Here is a 26,148-nt window from a genome sequence, read left to right as displayed (position 1 = left end):
TGGTGACCAAGAACATTCTTGAGCAAAATCCTTTGCCCCTCTGGGACACAGGAATGCTTAAATAGCCCCTTGAGCCAAAATGTCCAAATGAAGCGGAGGATAAAGAGGGAGTTTGCAAGGAGGGGGATGCAGTATCCCTGAAAAAGGATGAAGGAATGCATAAGTCATGAAATAACTATTTTGGATGACTGGAAGAACCCAGGAGTCTGTAGTGATCTGTTGCCAAACTGGAAAATACATAGTTAACATGTGAAAAAGAGGAATATGACTAAGGGGAAGAGAAGGGTGAATGTCAGATAGATGCAGACTTGTCAAGAAAGAAAGACTTCTGCCCCCCCCCCCCCCAGAATCCTGAGCAGCTTTCTCAGTAAATATTCTTTTAGAAGGCCTTTAAGCCTTCAAGGGTTGCTCAGGATGCCTATGCACAGAGAGTCTTAGAAGGATAGTTCTTAGAAAGGTAGGTATAGGGGAGAGAAAAGTTTGCTTAAGGTCCTGCATAAACTATCCTTTATCTTGTACGATTTTAAAGAGGTCTGCAGCAGAAAAGCCAAACAGATTCTGTGTGTCCAAGGGACAATCTAACAACTTTCCCTTAATATCTTCAAGGAGAAATTGCAACTTGAGCCAGAAATACATTGTGATAACCGACCCTGACTTGGCCATCCTAGAAGAGGCATCAGCAGCATCATATTATAGAGTACAATGCCCCTTTTTGAATGCACCTCACAAGACATCTGCAGCAACTGGAAAGGCCACAGAAGTACCTCACAAAGAGGATTACTGGCCTCAAACAAATGCCCTACACTGACCACCTCAAAAAACTCCAGCTTTACTACATAGCATATCGCCTACTCCGAGGTGATCTCTGCCTAACATATAAAGCTATGTCAAACCCAGAGCTGTTGGACATGCTACACCTAAAGAAATCCCAATCCCTCCGAGCTACACACTCTAGGGACCTAAACCTTGTCACCACAATAAACAGGACACGCTGGAGGGATAGATTCCTGTCCAAGAGACTTCCTATACTCTGGAACAAGCTACCCATCTATGTCAAGCAAAGTTCTTCATTAGCACTCTTCAAGAAAAATCTTGACGAGTGGATGGGAAATAGGAAATACACCCCGGGGATCACTTCTGTGTCTCTGCTCAACAGTGGCACAGGAAAATAACTTTCTTGGGTGGAGTAAGCCATGGAACCTTGCTGGCTAGGCTTACGTAGGTCTTTGGGCTGATAGCCTAGTACCTACCTATGAACCTATTTGATGGAAAGGTGAGCAACCTGTGAAGCAAAACCCAATAAAGAAAAGGCAGAGAACTTAGCTTCAGAATCCGGCATGTCAGCCAAAACAGCCCCAAGCTTAAAAAGTAGATGCAGAACATGCCTACTCATATGGATCTGGTAATTTATGGCACTGAAGGCTAAAGTGACAGAGGTATACGTTTCCTTACCATACCTGGCCATAGCCCTACTATCCTTATCAGAAGGCAGAAGCTTATAGGAAGGAATCAGTTCAGAAGGTTTATCAGCTGAAAGAGAAATCACCACTAGATCAGAAGGATTCTTATACAGGAATTTTTTAACCTTAGGGTCTTTGTAAAACCTGCCAGGCTTTTTAGGAGCAGGGAACCAAGATTCTGGAACATGTACAGCAAAAGTAAAAGTGTCTAGCAGGATTCCAACTCAGAAGACTTCAGAAGGCCTGGGAGAGTCCATTTGTAAAAGTTCATAATACCTTTTCTGGTGTCAGACATTTGAGAATTTTCCCACTAAAAATGCTCCATAATTTTAATAATAGTGTCCCCAAAGACAGCTCCCCAAAAGGGAATTAGGGGACACAGTATTATCCTCATCTTATCCCAAGGCAAACAGGGAATGGATCTGGGAAGAGTAAGCAAAGGACTCATCCTCAGAATCTAACTTTTTTCTCCTCATCAGAATAATCAAAAGTCATGAGCCTCTTAGAAGGAATGGAAGAGGAGACAGGTGGAGGCACAAACAAACTCTGAGCGAGTTTTAAAGCTACAAGCGCCTTAAAAAAGACCCTGGATGAAATCTTGCCACTTTTCTGGGAATCATTTGAAAAGGTCCATATGCTTGGTCTTTTGCTTTTTCTTAAGAGGAACTTCAGCCCTAACAAACCTAGGAGCTTCTCCACCCTGCCTAACTTCAAAAGAGGAACCAGGTACTTCCTCCCTTACCAAATTCTGAGGAGTCCCCCTAGGCCCTTCAGATATGATAAGCTGTAGCTTGCCCTTTTCGTCAGCAGCAGATGTAGGCTCAGCCTCAGTGGACGTGTGAATAGCAAGCCCCATGTTGGCTTCAAATGGGGTAGCAAAAGAGAAAGCAGGCTTTAGAACTAGATGATTCTCAGGTTCTTCAGCCAACCCTATGAAGACATATGACAGAGGCTGAACAGAAAAAAAAGTCTATAAACACATCTTTCTGGACTTCTTTTTGGTAAGTGGCTGAATGTCCAGGAGGGCAGAATTGGAAGCCATGGTTCCCTGAGCTAACAACTTCAGATACTGAGTTTCCAATACACAGATAAAGAGGACAGATAGTCTTTGGGTACAAAGGCCTGGAAAATATATGAAGTGTGTTTGTGGCCTGCGTCTAAACAGAAAAGGCACTTTTTGTCTCTCTTTATAGGGAATCGCTTCCCACACTCACATTTCCCATTTCTGGATGACATGTAAAACAAGTAACCAAAACAAGCAAAATATAAAGAAGAGTCCCAAAGGGGGTACTTATTTGCCTGTGGCTTAATATCTAAAATAAAGTGACAAACAATTTACGTACCAAATTCAAAAAATAGCATTGGACTGGCTGCAAAGAGGTTCTGAGGATCTGGTGCTCAAACATCACTTATGAGAGTGCATTTGGAATAATAATTAAAGTCTTCTCTTCATAGATACAAGGGAAAGGGTTTGATTCTAACCTTGGGTTATTGGCTAGGCTGAAAATGGCACTTCAAGGCAGTTAGGTTCATAGATGAATATTAGACTATCTACTTTATGCCTCAGACATGGGACATATGTCAGATGCACAGCTCTTGGAAGACCCTATGGGTTTGGTATGCTGGCTGGACTTGAGGCTATCTTCAGCACAATATCCCTTTTGTTAGGAATACTGTAACAGTGATATGGAAGGATATCTGTGAAAGGTAATCCCCTAGCTTACTTGGAAAAACTGGATAAAAACAGTTCATTTAGACTTGGAGAAGTTAAGCAGCTATATTCTGAATGGGAACCTTTGGAAAAGATGTTATGAGACATGAAACCTTATTTAAAGGAGAAACTTAACTAGTAAAAAGAATCACAGCTAGAATTTGTGTCAAACCTATATTTATCAAGCCCAATTCAGCTCCTACTGCAGGTTACCTGTTTCAGAAAAGCCTACAAACTTGAACATACCTGATTGAGTAAAACTGTTAGCTTTTATAATGTACACTGAACAAGCTAACTGCTGCACATTACTTTGCCACAAGTGCATGAGTGTGTTGGAATGGCTGACTTGAAATGACCGAGTCAGAGTTTATGCCAGACAATTCAAGAGAACTAGCATTAAGTGTAAAAAATGGTTGCATATTATAGGAATCTAGAGTCACAATCTCTCTACAAGGTCATTCTGCATACTAACAATGAATACTGAAAATGTTACACCAAGCTCGTACATATAGGCCTGGCATGAATTAGAATGTGGAAAAAGAAGCAAAGATGTCTGATGAATGTCAATCAAGCAGTAAACTACCACAAACTGAAAGGTCTAGACTGCACACGGATTATGTTGGCCCACTCCTTGGAAACGTGCTTCTGATTTTTACAGATGTTCATGCAAAGTCACTGGATTTTTATGCCTATGAACTCTGTTGTGGATGCAACCAATACTACTACTAAGACAGTTCATGTTTATCTAGATAGAGAGCTATACTGACTTTGAAGAATGGGGTGAATGAAATGAAAATTGACACTATAGATATCCGGCTGCTACAGTTCTTACTCAGTGGCAGAATGCTTATGTTAGGAAGACTGAGATCCCACATTCATTGGATAATAAAATTCATGGAAATAGTGTTTACTAAAATAGGCTTTCGATAAAAGTGCAAAGTTAATAATAAATGTACCTGAAGATACAGTTTAAGTGAGAAAATGGAAGTTATGTACTTACTATAACAATGAATCGTTTCATCCTAGATTATCCAATATGACTGTTGAGTTTAGAGCTGTGCATCATATCTGATCTGGCCATCTGCTAGTGCTTTCAACCTCAAGCTCTTTTAACTTCTTCCCTCCCATAATGTCCTGAGCTTTTCCTAGCTTCAGTGCGAGTTTGACAATTGGAAGATTTATTCCCTAAAATTGTACACACCCACAACCATATGCAAAACAAGAGGAGGCAGGGAGGAGTGGGATCTAACTCCTGTTGCTAAACTGTGACAAAAGAGACAATTTGGTGGGGGGGAAGGAAGGTGGGGGGATGTTGTTTCAGATGGACAAGGATGAAAAGGATCCAGTGTTATGATAAGTACATAACTTCTGTATGCTATTTCATCTGTCCAGCCGATAGGACTGTTGGGGCAGAATTCCAAGCTACCTTCGTCTTCAGTGGCATCATGACAGAATACCTTTCAAGACTAAAGCCCCAGAGTAAACCCTGGATCTAGTTTGTAATGCTTAGCAATGGTACAGTGTTGACCATGTTGCCACATCACAAATTTCCTCCACCAAAGAATTTCTGAAGAAGGCCATGAAGGCTGCCAAAGATATAGTAGAATGAGTTTTTGGTGTACTGGAGAGACAGCCATGTTATTCTGTGAGCAAATGAAGATAATGCAATCAGATAACCATCTAGATAATGGTTGATTAGCAATCCTTTTCTCCATCTTGTTTTGGGCAAAGGAAATTAACAATTGGGAATCTTTCCTAAAGGTTCTGGTTCTATGAAGGCAGAATCTTAGCTGCTTGTGATATATGCAGCAAATATTCTGCTCTATTAAAGCGATTGAAAAAGAAAACTAACAGATGAATCAGTTGCCTCAATTAGATTCTCAAGCTACTTTTGAGATGAAAGAAGAGTTTGTTCTTAATGTGATGATATCCTTATGGAATCACAGGATCATAGGAGGTTACTAGACTAATGGCCCTGGGGCCCTTTACAAGCCTAGCCAAGAGTTTATTCCCAAAAAGAAACTTCAGTCAGCACCTGTTGCCTCCTGTCAATGAGGGACACAGGTGAAACCCCTGGGACAAATTTCTGGTTTCCCATCCACTCACCAAGGTTGCACTTGAAGATAGTCAGCAAGGTGCTCTGTTTGACATGTATGGGAAGTCTGTTCCAAAGATGGGGGCAGCCTCTGGGAGACAAACGTGTCTCTCCAGCAGGTTCTGTTGATGCTGCATATTAGATTCAGGTCTTTCAAGTGAGTAATACATAAGGAGTTATACTTATGGATATGGAGCATCTCTATTAGGGCAGGGTCTGAGATTGCCTTGTAGGCGAGACACAGATCACCCCTGAGCAATCTGTACGATACCGAATAGAGTGATAATGATTTGAGCCTCTCCACATAGGAGAGGCATTGGAGGCCATGGATTCTGTTTGTGAGGTATTTCAGTGGCCTTTTCAGTTGCTGCAAATATTTGGAGAGGTACATACCAAACGGGGCATTATACTCAATTACTGGTCTAATGAGGGAGGAGTATAGAGAGGTAATAACCTCCTTTTTATCCAGATGCAATCCCTTTACTAATGAGATGAACCAAGTAAAAGGCTTTTCTGACCACTGCCGCTACATGATGGTCAAATGTGAGGTTGTTTTCAACCTGAGTGCCCAGGTCTCTCACCACAGGTTGTGTGCTTAGGAATATAAAGCAAGATGCAGTAGTTAACAAGGCATGGAGTTCAGACATCCTCCTGGCAGAAGTAATTTTAACCAAAAACAGAGTTTTCCAAGACAGAAATTTTAAGTCTGCCAAAAAAGCTGGATCAAATGGTGGTTTTGCTAAGGCATCTAGGACAAAATTAAGATCCCCATGGAGGAGAAGGTTCCTTTACAGCAGGATGCAAGAGAAATAATCCCTTAAGGAAGGTTTTGCACACCTTATGTGAGGCCAATGAGTAATTTTGAAGACCATGATAATAAGTAGAGATGGATGCCACCTTTATGGTAAAATAGCTAGAACTTTTCTCATAAAGAGTACAGGGGAAACAATATACACTGGATATGGAAGTGGTAAGATGATCCAAGTACTGAATGACAGCCAAACATGGAGAATTATTTCCATTTACTGTTACACATCTTATGAGTAGATTGCTTCTGGACAGATGACAAAATATGTATAACTATTTTGGAAAAGGAAGAGTCCTTGGTCATTACTGGAATTGGAAATAGTATGTGATTAGCTTGAGATTGTCAAGGTCCGAGTGAGGCTGATCAGTGGCATGAGACAGAAGATCCAGTTTTGGGTCTAGAAGCAAGAGAGCCTTTTTCAAGTGAAGCCTGAGCAGTGGCAACCAGATTTGCCAGGGCCACAGAGGGACAGTGAGAATTACAGCTGACTTGTATGAAGATGCTGTTTGAAGGAATGTGGGAATGAGAGGAACAAGATGGAAGGCATACAGAAGACTAGGGGGCCACTGACACAACTAGAGCATCCCGATGTGACTGCCCCCCTGGGGTTATCAGGTCAACATAACTGCTGAATTTGGTGTTGAATTGTGAAGCAAATATTTTGCAGCAAGGCTGTCCCCAGTCACTGAAAATCTGCTGAGACACTCAAGGCTTGAAGGACCAGTTATGAGGATCAAGACAGACCTGCCGAGCTTGTCCACTAGGTAGCTGACTCGCCCCGTGATGTGCTTTTACAATTAGAAAGCAATGCAAACCCATTGCTTATTGCCATATTTTCATTGCCTTCCTACAAAAGGGAGGTAGGATTTGTTTACTCCCTATTTCTTAAAGTACCACACCACTGACATGCTGTCTGTTTGAATAGAAAGCATTACATGGAAACTCCTGCAACACTAGAAAGACTGTTCTCATTTCTAGGATATTGATGTGAAGGTTGGCCTTTCTGTCTGTCCAAACTCCTTGGACAATTCAGCCCACAAAATGCCCTTTCCCCCTGAGAGCAGGTGGTCATGGTTAATATTGCTGCTAGGAGATACACTACAAAGGATCTGCTTAGGTGAACATAGGGGAAATTTAGCCACCACATTAAGTAGGTTCTTTACATTGGAGTTAAGTGAACTGGCACTGAAGGAATATCTGGCAATTGAGACCACTATGCCAAAAGCAACTCTTGGAGTATTCTCATGTGGAAGCAAGCATGGAGAATCATTACAATACATGCTGCCAAATGTCCTAGTGCTTTGAGGACAAAGAGCACTGGGTGAAAATCTTTTTGTAGGAGAAGCTCCAAAGTTGCTTTGATGGTGAAGACTCTTGTGTAAGAAGACTTACAGAGAATTTTCTTGTATCCAGATAGCAACCGATAAATTTGATCTGTTGTGCAGGTTAAGGACATGATTTTTTTGAAACTGACAGAAATACCTAAAGATAGGTAGAGCTGTAAAAGGTAATGTCTAGCTAAGTGTAAGGACTCTATGCTTTCTGCAGATTAGGAGCTAACTGTCTGTGTATGGGAAGACACATATCCTCTTGAGTCATAGATGGGCTGTAACTAACACCATGCACTTGGTGAACACCCAGGGCTCTGTGGGTGAGACCAAATGGTAACACTCTCAGGTGGTAATGATTAGCTCCTAGCTGGAAGTGCAAGAACCTTCTGGATTCCTTAGCAATCTTTATGTTGAGGTAGGCATCCTAGAGGTCTATCAAGCACATCCGTATGTTCTCCTTGAGACATGGGAGAATGGGGTCTTTTGACATATATATTTATGCCATTAACATCCAGAATTGGCCTTTTTTTTCATTGCACTAAAAAGATTCTTGAATAATTTCCTGAATTCTGTCTGGTCTGGTGGGACCTCCTAGATGGCTCTTTTTTGAAGGAGGATGTCAGTCTTCTTTTTGGTTGCTTTGCGCTGGCAGGGTGGAACATTTAGAAGCAGCTAAAGTTGATGGGAACAGTTTGGGAAAAGGGAATTATATAGCCTCCAGATATTTTCTTTCTCATTTGTCTTGCATGATGGCCAAACACATCTGAGAGGAGAGATAGACAGCACTCCCCATCTGCCTCCAGAGCTGGGCAGTTGGGTAAGCCTTCAAGGGCACTGGGTCTGTTTTCCAGAGAAAGGAACCCTGAATCTCTGATTCTGTGGACCCCCATAATCCTGCAATTGGTACTCATTGAAGGAGCCATCTATACCATGCTGTCTCTATCTGCGGAGGAGTCAAAGTACTGACAGTGGGGGTCCCAATCCAAAAAAACTTACAGCCCTTCTGATTCCTGTTAAATGATTATCGAGGGGTCTCAAATTTTACACCTACAGCAGATATTATCTTGTCTTTCTAGTTGCATCACAACAGCTTTTCCTTAACCACAGGTCCAAAGAGAGCAGAACCATCAAAAGGAGCATTCCTGAAGAAAGCCTTAAACCAAAAAAATCACATAAGTGAAGCCAGATGTGACATCACATGGTGACACCTTTACCTACCTCCATGGCTGCCCTGTCAGCCACATTGTGAATGAAGAGCGTGGAGAAGTTTGTGATGTTTATCATCATCCCCAATGTTGTCTCCAGCTGTTTCTTAGACTCCTGTGATGGTAGCTTATGTAAAGTATTCATAGCTTGTTCTGCTAAGTCCCTTTGGAAGTGATTCATAAGGGTTATGTAATTTAATGCTCTCAGGACAAAGGTATATGAGGCATAAGCACACTTCCTCATTCTGTCTCCCTAGATTCTCTATTATAAGGGTGGATAGCAGAAGATTCATTTGAGAGCTCTCTCTTTGCGGTGCTGTAACAATCAAAGTTTTATTTTTTTGTTTTATTTATTTATTCTTTGTGGATTAGTCACACTAAGCTTATGGCCTCTTTTCAAAGGAGACCCAATGTGGTATTTCTACTACTATGAGAAGTTTGGCCAAGGTAACTTCCCCTACTCTTTTTGATAGATGCTGTGGGATCTTTCACATCCAGCTGAACTACCACCAACTCAAGCAGATGGAAGCTCTGCTTCATGTCTCATCCCCAGGATGACACACTCAGGAGTGCAGCACTCCCATTCCCACCCCACCCCACCACTATGCTGCACTACAGTGTCAATAATCCAGTCACCTGGAGTGAGAAAAGAATCCACCACCTTCTAGTCTTACATCACTAAAAACAGTTGTACTACCTGTTGCTCCACTGACACTTTTGACTAGTACTGCCTATCTTTAGGTGAATGCAAAATCTCATCAGGTTTTAGGGCTATCACTTTGGTTGTGTCTGATTCCTGCAAAACCCTACTGATGTCCATGTCAGTAAGATGATCTGCCAGAATGATCATCCAGGAGATAGGGAGAACAGAATGATATATGTCAACAACCACTTCCTTATACTGAGAGGGCCATTTGGTGGCCCAGGATACCCTCTGTCAAATTCAAGGATGTTGACAAATAAGCCATTTTCATGAGGGAACTCTTGCAAACATCCAAGTCCATGTCTGATAAGACAGACTCTTTAGGGGAGTCAGCGTTTCCTCTTACATGTCCTTTCTCTAGGGCCTTCCAAGTGGGACTAATTGGAGTCTACCAAAGACTCTGTGGAAACCCTTAAAGGTATTTTGAGGATAGGAAAATATAATAAAACAGGAAAATCTGCTGTCTCTTTGTCTCTTTGAAAGCCATGAAGAGATGGCTGAGAAACAGATTGCTGTGTGTCTTAGGGTGGAGTCAGTGCTGATGAATGTTCTGTAGAATGTCTTGGATATGGTATCATATTCCTCATTACCTTGAAGGCCAACCTGGGGTCCACTGGCATCAGGGAATTGGACTACAGGGTGACCCAACCCTACCAAAGTGGAGGCAGGTGACAATGATGCTGAACTCCCAACTCCAAGGATCTAGATGGCCCTAAGACATAGATCCATGCCAAAAGCTCAAAGTGTGAGGACACTGACACCATACATGCTGGTGCCAAAACCAGTGCTGAAGAACTGACATCAAGAGGTTGGTCTCAAGACCCACTAGACATCATAAATCTCAAAGGCATGTGTGTCAGATGGGTCAAAATTGAAGCAGAAGAAGAACTTGTCAGCTACAAACATACAAGCTTCATGAGACAGACTGGCTGCAAAACTACCATTGCAGAGTTAGGCACTAGGGAAGGAGCTAAAGGTGGTGATGGTGGTCTAGCCCAATCTGCCCTGGAAGCAGAGGTGAATGGATTAATGCCAACACCATCTGTGTCTTGAGAAAAGCCCTCATCATAGATTCCCAATTAGCTTTAGAAGTACATCAAAAGGATCTGAAATTTTTTATTGAAGTAGAAGGAGGAGGTCTGGAAGAAATAAAACATGACAATTCCTGCTATGATGAAGGTTTGCTAAGGATCTTCAGATGGGGATTTGTCCCTGATCATGATAGTTTCAGATGGATGAGACCTACATAGCATATTTAAAGTACATGATTGCCAAGGTGAGCCAGTCTTCTCCCTAGGAATCTTCAGATCCAAAGGTGGTTGGGACTCCTCTGGTTTTCCTTTTGTAGGTTCTCTTTCCTTGCATTTTTCTCTTATTTTCTCTGATTTGTCTGACAAAACTGGTTGAGTGCTTGGAGCCAAAAAAAAACCATTCAAGATTAACTTATTTCCACATCTACCAGGGATCTGAGTCCAAATTCCTGACAGAGGGAACAATCTGCATCTAAATGCATTGGTCCCAAGTAGACCACACACAACTCAGGTCTTGGAGTGGAAATTTATTGTTATGCTTGTACATTTTTTGACAATCTTATTCATACTGTACAAGAGATAAGCTCCACCAACTTTAAACCCAAAATATGAAATACAAGTTATAAATCTTTTAACAGAAGAAATAAAATATTAGGCAACCAGCCTAAGCATAGTGAGGCAGAAAATAACTTGAAAAGGGTAAAGAAAGGGTTAATAGTTGAAATTTCAAAAACAGTCAAACAATAGAAAGTATCTAAGGAATAAGTAAGCTGGACTTTCAAAGAAAGTGACCTCCAAAAATTTAACAAATAGCACTTAGCTTGCACTGGAACGATCAACTATTTCCAATAGCAGCAAATGAGATCTGAAGCTAGAAGGGGAGCCGGGCATTATCTGAGGATAAAATAAAGGAGGCTGAGGCTGAAAGTGCTAGTAGATGGCTGGATCAGATCCAACAACTGTCTCCAAGCCCAACAGTCACATTTGGACAGACGGATGAAAGACAATGATCTGTTATGTCCTAAATGGATCCATGGCATAGCAGAAAACTTTTCAGGACCTTTTTCATACTGTTACTGTTGATGATTCACTTGTGAGAAGACATTCTTAATCAAATCCTAGCAAGATGCACAGAGACTGAACCGGTCTGTGAACTAGGGAAAAAAGATGATACATTAAGCTGCACAGTGGTTCCAACATATTTGGAATTAGCAACATATAGTGTACTTATTAGTGCTCTGGCTAAGAATCCTGTATCTGCAACTGCTTTGGAAACCATAGATGGTAAAGAACCCTAATTTGGACCTGTGCTGTCAGAAGACATTCTTCAGATCTGTCTGCTGTCATCCCATCCAGATATTCTACTTATGAAAAGCACTCATTTCCTCAATTAAGACAATGCTAGTAATGAAACTTTTATCCTGGGAAAGACCAATGTTGTGTTCTGAGTTCACCAAATGTCTGGCAGTTCAATCAGTCATTCTTAGAAAATGAAAACATATTTTTGAAATACTAAAAGAATGTGGTTATTTATGAATAATTTACTGTAGAAAATGTATAAAGCTTGAAGTTTCAAAAGATATATTACAGAAACCTCAATATGCCTACACTAAAAATAACTTTCTACAAGTTCTTAGCATAAGAAGGGATGTATTATCTTGGCTGTTAAATAGGTATTACTAGCTAGTATGAACCTAAGATAAACATTCTGCTTGAAGAACATTTAGTTACCTTTCTTTCAGGTTTGATATTAGCCCTCCTTTGTATTGGTTAGCTCCACTATCCCATAAGATCCAGTAAGATCCATTAGTTGTTCAGCAACTAAATTGTACACATTTATTTTGTTCTGCTGTTATGTCTATTACTGTTTAGGCATTATATTAAAGTTTTTAAAACATCCTAAGGTACTTGGACTGATCTGCATCACTGGAATTCCTTTCAGTGGATGAAACAGAAGGCCTTGCAGATAAGTGATGATGACTTTCTTTCCCTGGCAGCAGTCAGAGGTTATGTATAATGCCTAGCAACCACTTAGCAGTGATACTCATGCATCACAACCAAGGGCAATACTGAGCAGAAAAAGATACAAACACCTTCACACTGCTTAATCACTGCGCACCTCAGTCTAGGCTGAGCAAGACAACATAGCTCATCCAGGGTACATAACAGACTCACCACTCAGTGCTTAGCTATTTTGGATGTTCCATTATGCTCCTTTAAATGCAGCCTCTGTAGCCAGTCGCTACTATTTGTAAGGAGGTAGTTTTGATCAAAGGAAATAATCTTCACATTTGCCAAAAATGCACCAAGAGTAAACGGACAGGATAAGAGGAGGAGTCAGGGACCATACTATAAGACTTAGATAAGCCAAATAAAAAGCATTGAAGAGCAATGATTGTAAAACAGGACTAAAAGTAGAGTTCAAACTGTACTTTGATTCCTAGCATTAGATAATAAACAGAAACATAACGGACAATGGAAATATCTACAAAATAAGTGAATGCCACACACAGATTATCTTAAACAGGTGTAATATGATAAAAACGTATTTTTATTACGTGAAGATTCAGTGGCATCACAGGGAACTTCAAAGTCAGAGCCTTGTTCTGATAGAGAAAAATTAAACATCCTTAAATGCAAAATTTGGATTAGCATGTAATTTCAGTTATTACAATAAAGCTATGTACCAAGAGCAAGTGCTTGTAGAGAGATAACATTAATAAATCCTACATATTGTGATGTATACTTAATATTAAAATGTGATTTAAATGCTGCATATTTGAAAAATAAATTAGCATACCTTTTGACAAGAAGACTGAGGCATTTTAGCTGTTTGGCTAAATTCTGTGTTTCAGCTTTGCTGGAACTAAGTTCTCTCTGTAATTTGACTATCTTCTCCCTCAATGTCCTCACTTCACACTGAGACTGAAGACTTCTGATTCCTCGATTAGTTCTGGGCTGAGGGCAGGTCATTTTCTACAAAATAAAAATTTAAAAGCACAGTAAGACTTCTTTCTCTTGTTTGTACTACATATGCTATAGCAGTAGCTGGTATAGTTAGTACAATTGTGTAAGCTGCACTTAGCTATTAACAGTAGATCTTCAAATTCTTTATTCCTGCAGTTGCCTATTGGTTTCATCCTGCCAAGGATACAAAAAACAACCACCTTCAGAAAGCTCTAACCCCTTCACACACACAGCAAGTCTGACTGCCTAAAGGGTTAAGCCCTTTTGAACAGAACTATAAATGCAGCCAGAGTGACTAAAAACTTCAGGACTTTCTTGCTCCTGAGTGTAAAAAGGGAAATTAATCCTGATTAAATAACAACAAACAACACCGCCTTCACCACCAATAAACTGTTGTAACCCACACTAACTACAAGTAATAAGGGGTTTGGTGGGTGGGTACAGCTACTGAAGCTGTAAAGACTTCAAACATCTGCTGTTATAGGTAAATGAAACATACAAAACTGTACTATGATCATCATTCTCACTGCTGCAGTAGCCAATGGGTAGACTACCACAGCTTATCCAACCTGAAAGGAAGAAGTATAAGGGTTCAGGAGCTCCTGGCAAATGGTCCTAGCAAAGCCAGCTCTGAACCTGGAGAAGGAATCTAGTTTGTAGTGCTTTGTAAGTATATCAACAGAGGGCCAATCTGTTGACTCTAGAAAGCTTCTAGAGTCTACTCATTTCCAGTATGCCATCAAAGAAGCTAATGTCCTGGTGGAATGTGCCTTAATCCTGCCTGGAATAGTTTTTGCCATGGAAGGAATAACAAAACATAAAAGCAGAGGACAGTCATCTACAGTCAGTCTGTTTAGACACAGGTTGACCTTTCTTAGTCCCAGAATAGGAAATAAATAGCTGGCTAGCTTTCCTAATGGACTTGGTTCTGTCAGGACAGTACCCGAGTTGTCTATGCATATCCAAGGTATGAAGAATCTCATTTCCCTTGTTTTTAGGATCTGGGTAGAAAACTGGGAAATTGATAGTTTGATTCAAAATGAATTCTGAAACTACCTTAAGTATGAATGGTTAGTCTGCAGAATAACTTTATCCTTATGAAAAAAAAAAAACAGATAAGATTCCTCCACCATAAGATCTTGTAACTCAGATACTTTTCTTGCAGACCTCAGAGCAACAAGGATATTTTTCCAGGTAATGAAGCTTAAAATAGCCAAACAGGCAGGTTCGAATGCTGATATAGTCAGTTTCTCCAGCAAATAATTAAGATCCCAAGTGAGAGGAATCTGTTTACTTGAGGGTCTCATGTGTAAAACTCCTTTCAGGATCTGTTTAATAATAAACAGAGAAGAAAGAAAAATCCATGGCAGACATGCTGAAAAAGATGCAAAATGTGCCTTGACAGAAGCATAAGAGAGGCCAGAAGACAGTAACACACAAATAACTTTAGTACCAGATGAGTAAAATCCTTGATGGGATCCAGATTAATGACTAAGCACCAACTAGAAAATCTTTTCCATTTGCCAGTATATGACTTTCTAGTAATAGACTTTCTTGCCTCCTTCAGTATCTGTTGCATGTCCTCATGAAAGAGGTGCTTAAAAGGCATCGAAATTGAATCATCCAGGCAATCAGTTAAAGTTGTTTGATGTTGGGGTATATAAAACTCTGCTTGTCTGTGAGGAAGCTTGTGGTAATTGCCCTTGGCCAATTCCACAAGAAGGCAGAACTAATTTTACCTTCGCCAAAAGGCAGTCTCTATAATGATTTTTGGGAATTCTTTCTAAATTTTCAGAACTACCCTGGAAATTATTGGAAAGGGTATAAAACCATATATGAGCATCCTTGACCAGGGGAACTACATAACATCTGTTCTCCACACTTGAATTTTTCTAGCTGTCTGTTTTGAAAGAAAGTGAACAGATCTACTTAAGGTGTTCCCAACATCTACATCAATTCCTGGAAAACCTCTTCATTGGGTCTCCACTCATGAAGGTCTATCCAGGATCTGCTGAGCTGGTCTGCTGCTATGCTTTGCTCTGACAGTATGCAAAAAACCTGAAGAGGATAAAGTCTGGTGTCCCTTTGTTTATCTACTACATTACCATGGTGTTGTCTGTAATAACCCGAAGAGGACTTGGGCTCCAAAGAAGATGTACAGCCTTCATGGCATGAATTAGAAGTTATGTACTCACCATAACGTTCCATCTGAGTAGGTGACTTCATTTGGATGCAACCTGTGGGTATCGGATCCGACCTCGGATCCGAGCCGGCATTTCAAAAGCTTTAGGCTCCGAGCTCCTAGCTCCTCCCTCTACCCATAATCCCCTGCCAAGCCCTAACTGACCTCAGATTGAGTTTGCCTATATAATACTAAAATAAAAGTATCTAAATAGATGCATAAACTCTCGTTGTATAAAGGTCAGGGGGATGGAGGGGGGGATGGTTGCATCCAAATGAAGTCACCTACTCAGATGGAACGTTATGGTGAGTACATAACTTCTAAATCTGAAGTAGGCAGACTTCATTTGTCTGCAACCTGTGGGACAGAGTCCCCAGCTACCTAAATCTTGGGTGGCCATCATGGAAGGATGTTCCGGAGCACCGCTGAACCAAAGGATGCTCTTCCCTGGAAACAACATCCACCTTATAATGAGAAATAAAGGTATGAGACGAGGCCCAAGTGGCTGCCGCGCAGATATCATCCAATGGCACTCGGGACTTAAACGCAGCTGACGTGGAAACTGCCCTAGTAGAATGAGCCATAACCCTTTGAGGAGCAGGTCTACCTGAAGTGTCATAAGCCTGCAGAATACAATTAGCAATCCATCTCGATAGTGTGACTTTGGAAACTGCTTTGCCCAAAGCAAATTTAGCAAAGGAGACGAACAGCTGATCTGATTATCTATGACCAGCCGTTCTGTGAATGTAAAAGCGCAATTGTCTATGAACATCTAAAGAATGCAGCTTATATTCTCCTTTGTTTTTGTACTTGGGGAAAAACACAGGTAAGTTGATTGATTGGTTAATATTAGATTCCGAAGAAACTTTTGGAAGAAAAGATGGATTGGTCCTGAGGCACACCCTATCTGGAAAGAAGGAAAGGTAAGGCGGTTTGATGCATAGAGCCTGAAGTTCCGACACTCTTCTGGCTGATGTGATGGCTACCAAGAAGGCAGTCTTCCAGGAAAGGTACTTTAGATCTGCAGAAGCTGCAGGCTCAAAGGGAGGAGCAGTAAGGGCCTGTAGAACTAAGGATAGGTTCCAAGGTGGTACAGCTTCTTTGACTGGTGGCCTCAACAGAAAAACTCCTTTAAGAAAGGTCTTACAAAGTTTCGCAGTCATGAGGGGAGCTGACTCATGACCCATATGATAATGGGAAATCGCTGCCATTTGTACCTTTACCGTGGAAGAACTAGCCCCTTGATGAAAGAGGTCTGTTAAGAAATCCAGCACCGCAGACATAGGTGCTGAAAAAGGATCCATACTTTTCTGGACCGCCCAAATAGAAAACCTTTTCCATTTGCTCCGATAAACCTTCCTAGTGGAAGGTTTATGAGCCGCCACTAAAATGGCCTTGACAGGTGACGAGATACCGGGAGTCCTAATCAAGGATGGAACTGGAGCAGCCAGGCTGCCAATTTCAGGGTGTGTAGATTCGGGACCGGAAGTCCTAGAGGATGGGAGATGAGATCCGGGATCGGATCCAGAATCCAGGGCGGATTCACTTTGTGCGACCATACATAAGGGAACCAGGGCTGACGAGGCCAGAACGGGGCAATGAGAATTATTCTGCTCCCCAAACTGTTGGCTTTCTGCAAGAGCCTCTGCATCAGAGGTAGTGGAGGATAGGCATAAAGGAGACCGGGAGGCCAAGCATGCACCAGAGCGTCTCTCGGGGATTCCCCAGGTGGGGGAAGTAGAGCGAAGAAACTGTCGCATTTGGCGTTTGAGTGAGAAGCAAAAAGATCACAACAGGGTTGCCCCCAGACGGCAAAAATCTTCTTCGCTACCAGAGGATTGAGAGACCACTCGTGCGGGGAAAGAATGGTGCGACTGAGCTTGTCCGCAAGGATGTTGGACTTTCCCGGAATGTGTGTTGCTACAAGAAAGCGTTTGGTGGAAATTGCCCATTCCCAGACTCTCATGGCATCTCGACAAAGGGGATAGGACCTGGCTCCTCCCTGCTTGTTGATGTACCAGACTACCGACATGTTGTCTGTCTGGATCGCAATAGTCCCCGTAGGAAGAAGGCTGTGAAGTGCTTGCAACGCTAGGAGCACCGCTCTCATCTCCAGGACATTTATATGCAACGAGGTCTCTGAGGTGTTCCACGTGCCTTGGACAATCTTGCCCGCAGAATGCCCCCCCCACCCAAGGCGAGAAGCGTCCGTGGTCACTGTGGCTCGGGGGAATGCTGCACAAAGGGGTCTCCCTGCTAGAGGCTCTGGAGACTGGAGCCACCAGAACAGGGAGTCCTTGCATGCCTTGCTGACCGCTATTGGGCTGTTGAGAGAGGAGTATAGCGGGGACCACTGGACCTGTAGGGTCCATTGAAGAGCCCGCATGTGTAAGCGAGCATGAAGAAGAAGTGGAATAGCTGCTGCCATTGAACCCAGGGCCCTCAGGACCGAAGCCGCCATCGGAAACGGTTGTAGGACTGCTGTGATATGACACTTCAGGCTGGACAGCCTGTCTGGGGTGAGGAAGGCCCGCATTGATTTTGTGTCCAATCTTCCTCCTATGAAATCTATAAGTTGTGTGGGGTGTAGTAAAGATTTCTCCCAGTTTATGGTGATGCCCAGCCTTGGGGCTATAAGAAGGAAATAGTCCCTGGCTGAGCACAGTAGATGCCTTGATGATGCCGTTAGGAGCCAGTCGTTCAGGTACGGAAAGACCTGTAATCCCTGGAGTCTCAGGTGGGCCGCTACTACTGCTAGTACCTTGGTGAACACCCTGGGGACAGAGGTGAGACCGAAGGGGAGGACCCTGAACTGGTAGTGGCTGGCTCCCAGCTGGAAGCGAAGGAACCTCCTGGACCGTCTGTCCATCCGAATGTGGTAGTACGCGTCCTTGAGGTCGACAGAGCACATCCAATCGTTCTCCCGCAAGAGGGGGAGTATAGATTGTAGGGTGACCATCCGGAACTTTTGCTTGGTTACTGACAGGTTCAATAGGGAAAGGTCTAAGATCGGTCTTAAGTCCCCCGTTTTCTTTGGCACCAAGAAGAACCTGGAGTAAAACCCTGATCCGGTCTGATCTCGGGGGACGCGCTGGATGGCTCTTTTTACTAGCAGCTGCTCGATTTCGACAGCTGCTGCCTCCCTTTGGTCGGGTGGTACATCGGGGAGGCTGCGGAATCTGGGGATTTTGCTCAGGGGAATGGTATAACCTCTGGATATCACACGAAGCACCCAACGGTCTGTTGTGATTGACTCCCAAGAAGTCAGGTGCCTCGAAAAACACCCCCCGACTGCCTCCAGAGACGGACAGCCGGGCAACCCTTCAGGGCTGTTGCGTGGGTCTGTCAGAGAAAGGTTCTCTGGACCCAAAGTTTCTAGGAGCCCCTCTGCCTCTAGGACGGTGACCTCCCTGTCCTCCTCTGCCACGAAAGGACTGGTTATCCGGACCAGGTTGGGACTGCTGCGACTTCTGGAACCACATCTTCTTCTGTCCCTTTTGGTTCTTCGAGAAGGACCTCAGGGGAGCTGAGAAGCGGACTCCAACGGCAGACAGCGTCTTCCCGTCCTTCTCGCTCTGGACTAACGTTTCGCGAACAGTTTTGCCAAACAAGGCAGAACCATCAAAGGGGGCATTCGCGAAAGTCGCCTTGAAGGGCTCTGTGAAATTACAGTAGCGGAGCCAGGCCTGACGCCTCATGACTAGGCCCGCTCCGCTAGCTCTAGCGGCTCCCTCGGTAGCGTGAGAAAGTAGCCGCATAGACGTATTGGAAACCGCTCTAAGAGTGACCATACGGGTTGAATACACTTGTTTGTCCTCACCCGATATGGACTCTGGGGGGGATGCAGCGTACTCTTTAATCAGGTCCCGCTGCATCCTGATAACATGTGCCATGTAGTTCAGCGCTCTCAAAGAGAAAGTTGCTGAACTAAAAACTCGCTTCCCAATGCGATCCAGCGAGCGGGACTCCTTGCCCGGAGGATGCATAGAAGGACTCTCCTGTGCCAACTCCTTCTTCGTGGCTGCAGCCATCATCATGGCATCTACCGGGGGGCCCTTACTCCAGTGAGTGCGGTCCGCCGGGGGGGCTCAGGATACGGTCTGGACGCTTGGGTATAGGATCCTTCCATGCTCTGGTGGATATAAGGTCCACCAGAGGATCGGCAGGAGGGGACACCCAAGAGGTAGATGGGCCCGCCTCGAATGCCTCCAAGAACACAGACCCGTCTAAGGAGGCCTTGGGGGCAGACCACCCCCCCCGATCCTTAACATTTCCATAATATCTCCAAAGGAGATGTCTTCCGGGGGTGATCTTGGGGAGCCCTCCCCTTCATCCAAGTCTGTGTCTTCGGTAATGGACTCTGGGGAGTCCATGTGCCTCCTTTTGCACTTACGCTTCCGAGGCACTTCCTCGGGGGGACTGTCCGAGGAGTCCTCTTCAGCAGCTAGATGTTCCAAGGGAACTACTTGGGACATCGAGGCGGGCTGTCCCTGGGACCGGCTGATGGGAGCCTGACCCAACTGCAAGGGAGTGCGGGGTGGAGCCGTGGCAGGGACCGGGGGTCCGTAGTCCTCAACAGCGCCCTTTCCACTATGTCAAAGGCCGAGGGGAGCCAGCTTCTAAGCCCCGAGAGCCGACCCCACTCGGATCCGACGACGGATCGGAGTCGGCGCCGAAACCGTCGGATCCGAGAGACCGGTATGCTCCGACTTAGACGGAGCCGAAGACACACCAGCTCCCTCGGATCCGAGGCTCGCCTCGGCTCGAGAGGTCGGGTCCGAAGTACCCGAAGCACTCAAGGGATGGGTTGGATCCGAGGTGCGCCGACCTATCGGATCCGACCCACCCCCGGATCCAACTCTGCCCGGCACCGACAGCTCCGAACCCAGGGTGTGGGTCGGAGAAGGAGCCAAGGCGAAAAGGGTCGAAGCCCCTCCCGGATGGGGGGGGCTAAGAGCACTCCCATTTTCATTTGGGCCTGGATGAAACGCCTCATCATCCGGTCCATATCTGCTTCGCTCATGGAAAAGGTGGATCTAGATGAGGCCACCAAAGCGGACCTAGAGAGCCGCCTCAGGGACCTCATAGAAGGGCTAGCCTCCTCCTCCTCGGGCCCAGAAGAGAACCGAGGGGAGTGGAGCCGAGGAGGAGGAGATCTAGAAGACACAGGGGAGGCCTGTTTAGATGGAGGAGCCGAACTTGAGGTCTCGGCTCTCCGTTTATGGTGCCTCTCCTTGTGTCTCTCCTTTTTCTCTTTCTCCCTTGAAGTCTCCCTCTCCTCCGGCTTTTTTGAGGGAGGTTGAGTCCCAGCCGGGGGAGGGGAGACCACAGCACCCGATGAAGGCTGCTGGCTAGTAGGGGCAGAGGCCAGAGCCGCATCTGGAGGGAGAAGTCCCGCCAGAACAAGCTTCGACCTCCGCTCCCTTAAAGCTCGGGGGTTGAACCCTGCACAAATGGTACAACCAGATGACAGGTGTTCAACCCCAAGCATGACCACGAGTGTGGCCATCCGCTAGGGACAGCTTATGGCCACACTCAGTACATTTAGAGAATACTGCCTTATGGGCTTCAGACATCTTAAGCCCTAACAGGCCTAAAACACACAGTACACACAAACACACAAACTACGCAAAACCCGAAGAAAAATTAAAAAGATAGAGAGAGGAAGGCCTAACACATACACTCTAACTAATCAAATTAAAAAAGTTAAAGTTTTCCAAAAAATTTCGGTCAAAACTCTTATCTGTAACCAGGAGCTCGAGGAGTCCGTTGCAACTTGAAAGCGGCAAATGAAATCTGGGGTCAGTTAGGGCTTGGCAGGGGATTATGGGTAGAGGGAGGAGCTAGGAGCTCGGAGCCTAAAGCTTTTGAAATGCCGGCTCAGATCCGAGGTCGGATCCGATACCCACAGGTTGCAGACAAATGAAGTCTGCCTACTTCAGATTTATAGTTAACATTTCTTTGACACTAATGTGCTTTGATCTGTTTGAGTTGTCCCACAGTCCTTGCACTTGTACCCCCATTGAAGCTGCTCCCCACATGAAATCTGAGGATTCTTTCACTTCATATTGTACTGACATGGATTAAGAAAAGGGAGCTCTGGAATGAGAGCCATCCAATCCCTCCACTACTGCACTTCAGACTTTACAAAGTCCAAAACTGGAATTTGAAATTCTAGGGGGTGAGAATGTAAAGTCCACATGTTCTTGAGTTCCCAATGAATTTTTCTCATATGTAGACTATAAAGTGGTATCATGAGGATCATTGAAGCCGTAAGAACCAAAATCCTGAGAAATTCTCTGGCAGGAGATGGAGACTGACAAGAAAGGTTCAGGAATACTTCCACATAACTAAGCAATGAAAACATTGGGATTAATAAGACTAATGGTGATGAAGCTCATTCCTTTGTAACAACTGATAGTGCATATATTACTGACAGATATTACTGAATTAGAAGTTGAAGATTCTTCACATCTAGTCATTAAAGATATTCTTGTAATTGGAGATTCAGTTATTAGAGGAACTGATACTTAATGTTTGCAGAGAAGCTAGGAAGTGAAACAGGACTTAGAACGCCTTAATGTAAGGAATTACAGATATGTTTTTATTCAAGTCAGTACAAATGAGTTCATCTGTAAGGACTCTCTAACTGTTAGTAGGAAACTTACAGTCCTCAGATAACATAGCTTGTACAGGTGTTGGGACTTATTTTTCACAAATCACAGATAAAAATGAGAGTCAGGTCATCATGAATGAAAAGATTTTTGGGGTAAATACCTGAAAAAACTTCCAATCCTAATTTTGGGCACACATGTTTAAACTGGATGATATGCCCCTGTCAAGATCAGGGAAAAGAATTTTTGCAGCATATATTTTGTAATATTTGACAAACACAAGGCAGGAATTCTGCCAGGTCAAAAATTTAACAATTCACAAATAGTAACATTTGATGCACCTCTGATGGTTATTAATGCTAGGAAAATTGATAATTAATTTTTTTTACTGGAAAATTTGCTACATTCCCAAATGTTTGATGTTATTATTGTTTGTAAAACATGGTTAAAGAACAATGACTGGAAACCAGTTTTGTCAGAGTTTAAATATTTTTACTGTAACGGAAATTCTAATAAAAATCAGGTGGAGGTGTTATGATAGTGATTAAATCAGGTGAAGGTGTTATGATAGTGATTAAAGAGAGTTATGAGACCTGTGATTATTCATTGATAACAACAATACTACAGATTATACAATGACTGGCAATTAGCATTCTAAAATGTGCACGCTGATTGGCCAGCCCAACCAGTGTGCTCATTGTAAATCTGACATATACTAATGGAAAAAGGCATTAGTATATGTCCTAATTTTTTTTTGTCTGTGTGAGTACAGGTAGCAATGGAGAAAGGAAGATCTCCATTGCTTTAATCTCGCTATGTTATACGTTTAACATAGCAAGATAGAAGATATTTTGCTTTGTTAAACTCGTGTAACATAGTGAGATAGCTTTAAAAAAGGGAACAGAGATCTTCCTTTCCCTGTTGCTTTTTTTAAAGATATCTCGTTATGTTAAACTCGTTTAACATAGCAAGATAGCTTTAAAAAAGCAACAGAGATCTTCCTTTCTCCATTGCTTCCTCTACACAGCTCTGATGTACTGCATAAGCGTGGGAACACAAGTTCCATACGCATGCGCAGTACATCAGAAAAAGTCCCAGGATAGCGGAAAACCACGGAAGGGCACCACGGAGGTATTATACAAAGACATAATTTAAGAAAAAGTATTATTTTTCTTAAATAATGTCCTTGTATAATAGCAATAACCCACATCTGGGTGTGGGTAATGCTAGATTTACCCATGGGTGTCTTTGTTTGGTCACTCGAGCTTTGTCCTTGTGACCAAACCACACCAACTGTGGGTAAATCTAGCATTACCCACACCCAGACATGGGTTATTGCTTAATTGTGTAACAGTGACAATAAAGACAACCTTGGAACATGTAACAATTGCTGATGACCTAAAGGAGTTCATACATTTCTTACATGAAACACAGGAGGGAAGAATAATTGTGGCTAGGGATCTAAATTTACTAGAAACAGACTGAAATAACACTGATTCAACAACATTAGTAAGGAAATTATTCACAATATATGTTCAGGAACAACAATTGCTTCAGATTGTAAAAAGGCCTACCAAGGAACAGAACATCCTAGTCACTGTCAAGCTTTATCACCAGTGATGTGCAGTGATCATGGGATTATAAAGGTTAATTTGTTGCAATATAATTGTGCCTAATGAAATCTAAACCAATGCACAGAATATTAATAACATATTATATGGATGCAAAACAGTCACTATGTAAAACTAATTCGAGTGATGCCTTCAGTGGAAAAACTGCAGAAGGAATGTGGAAAGTTTTGAAAGAGAAATTGTTCAGATGCAAAAAATATCAAATAAATGTTTAACATCAGGGTCTAGTCACATAAGAGCAGAAGGATATATCTCCATAAGAACAAGGGTGGCGCAGTGGTGCAGCAGTTAGTGTTGTCGCCTCACAGCAAGAGGTTCTCTGGTTCGATTCTCAGCTGGGGTGCCTTTTGTGCAGAGTCTGCATGTCTTCCCTGCATTTGAGTGGGTTTCCTCAGGGTGCTCCTGTTTTCTCCCACATTCCAAAAACATGCATCTGGAGCATTTCTCCCCAGGCCTCCACTGAAAATGGGCTCTGTTCCAATCGGACATTCCTGGTAAACAAATGTTAAAATAAATAAAAACAAGATACTGGATTAAGGTGAGAGACAAAAAGTAAACAAAATGGAAAACAGGTCAAACTACAACTTTGAAAAATGAAATAGACAAGTTGGACAGACAAATTAAACACAGTGTGAAAAAAAGATAAAGAACAAATTGAAGAAAATGTATATAAAGTTATTGAACATGATAGGAAATCTTTTTATACATACATAACATATGAACTGGACACTCTAAATTGTCCATAGGTATGAGTGTGCGTGCAAGTTTGTGGTGTGGATGAAAATGTTTATAAAGTTATTCAGCAGGATAGGAAACCATTTTATAGATACATAAGATGTGGGTTGGACTAAATTGGCCATAGCTATGAGTGTGCATGCAAGTTTGTGGTGTGGAAGAACTACCATCATCTAGAACCAAGGCTTACATCACAGGGGGGCTAGCCCTGCCACATCGTATCCATCCACAACCCCCTTTTCCCTATTTCAGTGACACCCTAACTACATGTGTACAAATAGGGAAAAGGGGGTTGTGGGTGGATACGATGTGGAAGGAGTAAAGACATACAAACTGATACATTGTGTGTAGATTCTAAAATTTATTCTCAGACACAACAGACTACAGATATATTTACAACATTTTACATAAAGCAGTTTGTCTGCACAAAGGGGGTGATAAATTGTCCTAGTGACATCCAGGTAACCTCAAATACTGAAATCAAATTAGATTCTAATTAAAAATAACTATTCAAATTGGATCCCAACAAAACACAGGGAAGAGACTGAATAAGTAATAATGACCTGAGAACATTTCAGCAAGAACTTACATTACCATTATAACTATTATTTACTAAGTTGTATAAACATGGGGAGATTCCTCAAAACTGGAGACATGCACTTGCTAAACCTGTCTTTAAGGGAAGTGGGAGTAGGACAAACTAAGAGTCATACAAACCCTTAAGTTTACTTTCATATTGTTGTGGAAAAATAATGGAGTAGGTAATATTGGATAAGTGATTGTCAGAATTGGAAAGGTTGGAACTTGAAACTATATATCAGCATGCATATGTTGAAAATATATCTGTTACTACCTGTAACATGATGTTCTATAACAATATAACAACAGCTATGAATGAAAAATTGTGCTGTGCTGTAATTTATATAGATTTAACTTCAGCATTTAACAAGGTCATATTCAAAACACTAATCAATAAATTAGAACAATTAGGTATTGATGTACTCTTGATAAGATGGACACCTGCATGGCTTACAAATAGGACATGTCAAGTATCATACAGCAATTGGACAGGTGAAATTTGAGGTTACAATCAAGATCTCCCACAAGGCTCTTTCCTAGGCCCATACTTGTTTAGATTGCATCTTTCACATCAATCTTTTTCATCTGAGGAGTTCTACATTTTATATGTGGATGACTAGAAAATGGGTAAGCGGATTATATGTGCTACAGATAAGCCATGTCTGCAGAAGAACTTGACTAAATTGACTATATGGGCACAGGAGAATAATATGCTGATAAATACATCAAAAACTAAGCATATGCAATTTGGGAGGCATAAATTAAAAGGTGAATATTTAATCTAGCACAGAGTGATTGAAACTGTAGACTCATTTAAAGACTTTGGTATATGGGTAGATCCAGCTTTGAGGTGTTCTAATCATATCAACTAATTGCTTAATGATAGTTACACAACTATAGGTTGTATAGAAACATTTATAAGGTCTAGGAAAAATCAGAAATGATGAAGTCATGGTATGTTAGTTACATTATACCCAAACTTTAGTATGGAATAAAAATATGGCAACCTTATAAGAAAACAAGCATTAGTAAACTGGAAACAGTACTTCAGAAATATACCAAGGACATCCATGGATGTGAAAATTTAAGTTATTAT

At 42.5% G+C, this 26,148-nt stretch overlaps 1 protein-coding gene across 1 annotated transcript in view; it reads right to left on the bottom strand.

The window, feature by feature from the left end:
* Positions 1-26,148, bottom strand: part of LOC122796931 — a 906,278-nt gene that overhangs the window by 663,651 nt on the left and 216,479 nt on the right. The window contains exon 2 of the mRNA XM_044065700.1: positions 13,145-13,320. Within this exon, the coding sequence (XP_043921635.1) occupies positions 13,145-13,320 (176 nt within the window). The remainder of the gene's footprint in view (positions 1-13,144; positions 13,321-26,148) is intronic.

This window comes from Protopterus annectens, chromosome 3.part0, assembly GCF_019279795.1.
Source record: "Protopterus annectens isolate FY-2018-M chromosome 3.part0, PAN1.0, whole genome shotgun sequence".
NCBI lineage: Eukaryota > Metazoa > Chordata > Ceratodontiformes > Protopteridae > Protopterus > Protopterus annectens.
The sequence above is the reverse complement of the archived record's forward strand: the minus strand, read 5'-3'. Positions and strand labels throughout refer to the sequence as shown.